The sequence below is a fragment of the Benincasa hispida genome, chromosome 7 (assembly GCF_027475165.1).
Source record: "Benincasa hispida cultivar pf3 chromosome 7, pf3_genome.v1.1, whole genome shotgun sequence".
In the NCBI taxonomy this organism is placed as follows: domain Eukaryota; kingdom Viridiplantae; phylum Streptophyta; class Magnoliopsida; order Cucurbitales; family Cucurbitaceae; genus Benincasa; species Benincasa hispida.
Genome location: NC_143484.1, coordinates 52829487 through 52836207, shown reverse-complemented (window position 1 = coordinate 52836207; position 6721 = coordinate 52829487). Strand labels below are relative to the sequence as shown.

At 27.4% G+C, this 6721-nt stretch overlaps 1 protein-coding gene across 2 annotated transcripts; it reads left to right on the top strand.

The window, feature by feature from the left end:
• The first annotated feature begins 2362 nt into the window (after positions 1-2362).
• CRC (Plant-specific transcription factor YABBY family protein) lies at positions 2363-5867 on the top strand. 2 transcript variants are annotated; one of them, XM_039037416.2, is made up of 7 exons: positions 2363-2616; positions 3126-3254; positions 3414-3516; positions 4498-4546; positions 4767-4842; positions 4977-5033; positions 5615-5867. In XM_039037416.2, the coding sequence occupies exons 1-7, from the start codon at positions 2515-2517 to the stop codon at positions 5618-5620; spliced, it is 522 nt and encodes a 173-aa protein (XP_038893344.1). In that variant the 5' UTR covers positions 2363-2514; the 3' UTR covers positions 5621-5867. The 2 variants fall into 2 exon arrangements, with proteins under 2 accessions (XP_038893344.1, XP_038893343.1); XM_039037415.2 differs by having other exon boundaries at positions 2365-2616; positions 3408-3516.
• The last annotated feature ends 854 nt before the right edge of the window (positions 5868-6721 follow it).

The following is a 6721-nucleotide window of genomic DNA, read 5'->3' as shown; positions in this document are numbered from 1 at the left end:
TGTTGCCATGTTTGGCAATGGGGAATGGACGTTTCATTTTCATTGCAATTTTTTGCTCTCTCTCTCTCGCGGCTGCCTTATCCTTAAGTTTTAGAACTAATTTCCATTTGCTTGTCTTTAGATTTTCAATCGTTACACTTTTGTTTTAGAAAGGTATACCAGATCAATATCTCGACTAGATTGACACATTTTCAGCATTCTCATCGTATCCTACTTCTCCTTCATTCATATATTAAAAATATAGAGGGAGAATCAATACGAAAGGGCATAGATTGTTTAGAGAGAAGCTCCCAAGATAATTGAAGTAAAATGTTACATAAAAATAGCGAGATTAAGTGAGATGGAGGAGGGGTTATAACCTTCGAAGAGCTTTGATCAATAAGTCCAACAACTCATCAAGTAGTAGAGTTTGACATCACTATTAGTCTTTAAATGTAAACTTTGAAATTGACTTCAATATAGTCACTAGATTTCAAAATATTACATTTCTAATCCTTAAATTTTGAGTTTTGTCTCAATTTAATCTTTATGTTTCAAGAGATTTATATTGTTAGACCTGATTTTTCAGTAGTTCATTATTAATGTCTATTAGTTAATTTAAAACAATTATAAAGTGAAGTTTTAAAATGAATTTGAATGGTGGTGAAAAATATTGAGACTTAGTTTTCATTATCTTAGACTAATATCTGAAGTGAGTATTTAGTAAAAAAAAATCCGACGTTAAATGTGTAAATTTTGAAACCCTATAAATCAAATTGAAGTAAAACTCAAACTTTAAAAGTAAAATTGTCACATTTTAAAATTTAGATGTAAGTTAGATATGAAATTAAAATAGATTTAAAGGACTAAACTTTCTTCCCCAAAGAAAGAGAAAAACTTTATGGGTTTGGTTTGGGTTTGGGGATGATGTTGACAAGTGCTTTTAGCCCATTTCTTTTTCAAGTTTCTTAGTTTAGCATTGCACCCACAAAAGGAGCCATTGCAAACACAGACCCACTTTTCTCTTCACCAATCTTTTCACTTCATTCAAACACTTTCTCCCTTTTCTTTTCATTTCATCTATCTCTCACCTTTGCATTTTTCATCATTTTTCATATCTACTGCTCCATCTCTCTTAAAAGATGACATGTCCTTTTTCTTTTTTCTTTTTTCTCTAAACCATCAAATCTTTACAATTATATATAATGAATATCCTAAATTGTACCTAGATTATGATTCTTACATTCTTACCCTCTCTCTCTCTCTCATTAACTTGTGTTAAATCATCTCTCAATTATATATTCAATAATTTAAACGGATTGGAGATATGAATAAACCGAATCATATTCGCCCAAAGATGCGGTTGATATTATTGGAGGAGAAACAACATAATTATACTTAAATTTCTATTATCGTACCATATTAAGTTATCAACTCAACTACAAAATATTTAGATATTGTTCGATAACAATTAAAATCCAATTTGATAACCATTTGTTTTTTTGGTTTTTATTCTTTTTTTTTTTTAAATATTGCTTATAAACACTATACTTCCACCTCACAAGTTCCTATATTTTGTTATCTATTTTCTACTCACATTTTAGCCATATTTTAAAAACTAAAAAAAAGTAGGTGTCATTTGGTAACTATTTTTTTTTTTTAAATTAAGTTTTTGTTTTTTAAACTTGGCTAAGAATTCAACCATTGTATTTAATAAATATGCAAATCATTATAAAAAAATGTGGATGATATAAAGTTAATTTTCAAAAACAAAAACAAAAACTAAATTTTACCAAACAATACGATAACTTTCTTATTTTTTATTTTAGAACTTGATTAGGAATTGAAGTGTCTCTTTACGATGGGTAAAAAGCATAATAAAAAAAAGAAACAAGTAAAAAAAATCTCCAAAAACATAAAACTAATTAAAAACGAAACGGTTAGTTTTTAGTATTCAAAACTTAAGTTTATAAACACCTTCTTCTACTCGTAAATTTATACGTTTTAGTTAAGAAACCAAACCATTTTAGTTGTGACCAATTCATTAGAAATTAAAGTACTTTCCACAACAAACGTGATAAAACCATAATTGTAAAATTGAAAAGAAAATAAACATACAAATCTAAAAGAAAAAAAGAAAAAAAAAAAAGCAAAATAGTTATAAAGGGAAGTTTAGTAATGTATTAGTGAAGGCATTTTATATTGATTTTATTTTGTTGTTTGGTTATTGGTCGTGTGTGAATTGTTGTTTTAGGGTTTTGTCTGGTTGGAGGAAAAGAGCTGATGATGGGTCTGAAAAAGTGGAGCTCAGGTACGATGATGCTGTGTATGGTAACACTAGATTTGCCTTTTTATTCTCTCTATTATTATTCCAAAACAAAAAACACAACACACTTGTCTTTTATTCATCACCTTCTTCTCACCTTCATCATTTCAAAACCCTCTCTCCCACCCCCATTTTTCTTCATCATTCATCATCATCTTCTTCATCTTCTTCATCTTCTTCATCTTCTTCATCTTCTTCATTAATTAATTATGAGCAACTCCAACTCCGACGACAAATCTTCCATGGATTTGGTTCAACCATCTGAGCATCTCTGTTATGTCAAATGCAACTTCTGCAACACTGTTCTTGCGGTAATTTTTATATTTCTTTCTCAAACTAATTCTTCCTTTCATATCATCATTCCTTTTCCTCCTAATTTCTTTTATATTGTTTCAAACTTAGATATAATATTAAATTTATCATAACCGATCAATTTATCCCATATTTTTTTGAATGATTTTGAAGGATTATGTTTACAATATATTGTTTTTGGTTAAAAAACATCGATAAAGTGATTTTAATTTTATAGATATATTGATAAAATATCGAGATTGACAAATATTTTTTTTAAGAAAAAAATTTATAAAGATGCTATGGATATCTCGCTCATTTGGGTTTTGGGTATATTAATCTAGTTTAGACATCTAAGTCCATCTATTGATTTCTCCTTTCCATTTATGTTACTAGTACTTTTATTCATATTCGATTAAATAAATAGTTTTTTTTTAATGTTTTATTACTATGATATCGATGTTGAATTGTTTTTTATTTATCAATAATTAATTAATTATTTTTGTTTATGACTTGTTGGATTTGGAAGGTTGGGATTCCATGCAGACGTTTATTGGATACGGTGACGGTAAAATGTGGTCATTGTAGTAATCTCTCGTTCTTGAGCACAAGACCTCCTCTACAAGGTCAATGTATTGACCATCCCCTAAGTTTTCAGGTGAAATTAAATTAATTAAATGAATGTATATTTATAATCATTAAAAGGAGTTTTCAAATATGGTTAAACTAACTAATATTAATTAATTATGGAGATCATTTATTTTCTTTAAAAGAAAAAAAAAGTTATTGTAACTAATTATATTATAATCAGTCTCAGGTTGGATTCTCTAATGATATTCGAAAGGGCGCTTCCACATCGTCCACTTCCACGTCCTCTTCCTTGACTAACGAGTCCCCTTCTCCAAATTTTGTTGTTAAACGTATGTTTGTTGTTTATTTATTCTGGTTATTATTATTATTATTTTTAGAAAAATGCTTGAACTCCTTGTTAAATTGAAAAAGAAAAAAACAAAAACAAATTTTGAAACTTATTATCACTTGATTTTTAAAATATTAATAGAAAGTAGATAATAAAATATAGAAATTTTTGGGTTGAAGTAATGTTTATAAGTTTAATTAAGAAAAAAGCGTTTTATTTTTTATTTTTATTTTTAAAAATTAAGTTTATAGACACTACTTTCACTTTTAAATTTCTTCATCTATTAGCTACTTTTTACTAATGGTTTAAAAACAAGTCAAATTTTGAAAATTAAAAAAGAAATAGCTTTTAAAACCTTGCTTTTATTTTTGGAATTTAGTTAAAAATTCAACTATCATATCTAATAAAAATGCAAATTGTTGTAAAAATGAGGAGCCAATATGCTTAATTTTCAAAAACCAAAAACAAAAAATAAAATAGTTACCAAACAAGGCCATAGTTTGGTAATGATTTGATTTTTGAAAATCATGTTTATTTTTAATTTCACACAATTTCTTAATTAGAAATGAGCATATGGAAGTTGTGTTCAAAGGCTTAATTTTCAAAAATAAAAAATATCAAGTAATTTTTACCAATAAGGTCCAATTAACTAGTCATAAAATGGACCTAAGTTGATCGTAACTTATCATATTTGGGTCGTTTAACAACCATTGATGATCATTTGAAATCAACTTAAATTTTTGAGATGTCATTTGATAATCATTTCATTTTTAATTTTCTATTTTAAAAAAATGGGCTTGTTTCCTTGAAAAATTATTCAAATAGTTTTTAATACTCATTGGATTTTATAACCATTTATAAAAAGGTAGATAATAAAGAGAAAATCATTGAAGTAAACCGTTTATAATAATCTTAATTTTGAAAAACAAAAAATAAAATGATTTGGGTCTCTCTTATGTATTTATTTATTTGTCTTTTTCAGCACCTGAGAAGAAACACAGACTCCCATCTGCTTACAATCGTTTTATGAAGTAAGAACAGTTACAATTTTTTTTAAAATTATTTTTCTTATCAGTACAAATAACAGTTATAATTTGAGTACAAATTAGGATTAAGAGATTTGAACCACGAACCTCTTGATTTTTTGAGTTAAGCTCTTTGACAATTGACTGATAATATAAAATCTCCTAATTTCTAAAAATGGAAACTTTATTACATTAAAGTTTTGACAATATATTGTTTTAATGTTAGAGAGGAGATTCAACGTATCAAAGCTGCCAACCCAGAAATACCTCATCGAGAAGCATTTAGTGCAGCAGCAAAGAACGTAATCAACCTTTTTTTCCCTTTTTTTTTAAAAAAAATCATTATCATTTTCTTAAATTTGGAAATCAAATTAATTATAATTTCTTTATTTTTGTTCAATTATTTAATTGAATTCCTTTCATGTTTTCACAACAGTGGGCAAGGTATATTCCAAATTCAGCTGCTGGGTCGGTTTCTGGAACTCACAACAAAGTAAGAAAAATAATATATTTTTTAATTTAGTCTACGGTTACTTATCTCATTATCAATTAATCTCGAGATGAAACTTCATTGAAATTCGATTCAACAATAACTTAACGAGTATATTGACGATTTTCCATGTTAGAAAAATTGAGAGACCTCATAATATTTTAGTTGACATGGAATCCATGTTTCTCTAATAATATCAAGGGTAAATTACAAAAACTATCCTTACAGTAGGATGGTAGTTGCAATTATACTCTCAAATTTTTAATTATAAAAATTGATCATTTAAACTTGTATAAATGTTAAAATTTGACCCTCAAACTTACATACTTGTAGAAATTGTATAAATTTAAGGGTTCAATTTTTATCATTTAGAGGTCCAATTTCTACTACTATTTTAAGTTTGAAGGTCTAGTTTTAACATTTGTAGAAGTTTGATGGACCAATTTTTATGATTAAAAGTTTGAGGGTGGAATTAATTGAAACTATCACCATACGTCGGGTAGTTTTTACAAATTTTCCTAATATAAATATACAACTATTTTAGTAATTGAGATTGATGGATTTTAGGGTTTTCCATTTTGCAGGAATGAAAAGGGTTTAGGGTACCAGAAGAATCGGACAAATCGAATGGCTGTCCTAGGGTTTGATGAAGTTAAGATTTGGCCATGTCTTTGTCTCGGTCTTTTTGTTTCTTCCTCGTATTTCATGCTTTTCTTTGTGTTATGTGTTTTGCTTTTCCATGGATGAACTTTGTTGGCTGTGGATTAAAAGTTACAAGAGTTGTAATTTCTAATATCATAATCAATGCTAATATTTGAGCTATACTTTTATGAGATATATAGTTATGTTAACTCTTCAAAAAATACACAAATTTCTCTTGTAATCTCGGGAAAAAAAATTACTTCCTTGTAACCAATTATTTGTTTTCAAGTTCAGCAATAATATGTTGTTCATTCTTCTTGAGTTCTAACGAACAAAATTTGTCAGATTATAATTCAAACTTTAATTGGTATATACGAAGTCGAGGTTCAATTTTTCATATATATATATATATATATATATATACCCCACATGTTGTTCTAAAAAAGAAATAATAATTAATAATAAGCAAATTTTAACAAGTTGCACACCACCATATTGATTGTAAATATTGGATATATTTGATTTTTTTAGTTTAATATTTGTGGGGCTGAAAAATCGGATCATCATCTTGGTAGTTGTTGAGTTTTTATCCTAGATTGTTATTTGGCCTTATATTATTTTAACAATTATTTTGAAAGGGAAATTTTACGGAAATAGCAAAAAAGAAAACATTGATAGGCAATGATAGACTTCTATCAACATCTATTAGTGATAGACTTGTATCAGTGTGATAGAAACTAATAGATTTCTATCAGCCTCTATGAGTCTCTATCAAAGAAGATTAATTTTTATTATTCTATGTAAATAGTTTTTTTTTCTATTTTTTAAAATCTCCCTATTTAACATTTATTCAATAATAACATTGTATCAAGACAAAGACGCATTTTAAAATTTCTTTTGGAAAGGAAACAAACATAAGCAAAGACGATAAAACACACTACAAGAAAAAGAGACTTGCCCAATGCCTAAAATAACTGTCGGGAGATATATTGTCGAGAGAGAATCTCTCCCGAGTACTTAACGGTGGCGTCGGGAGTTATCGACAACTC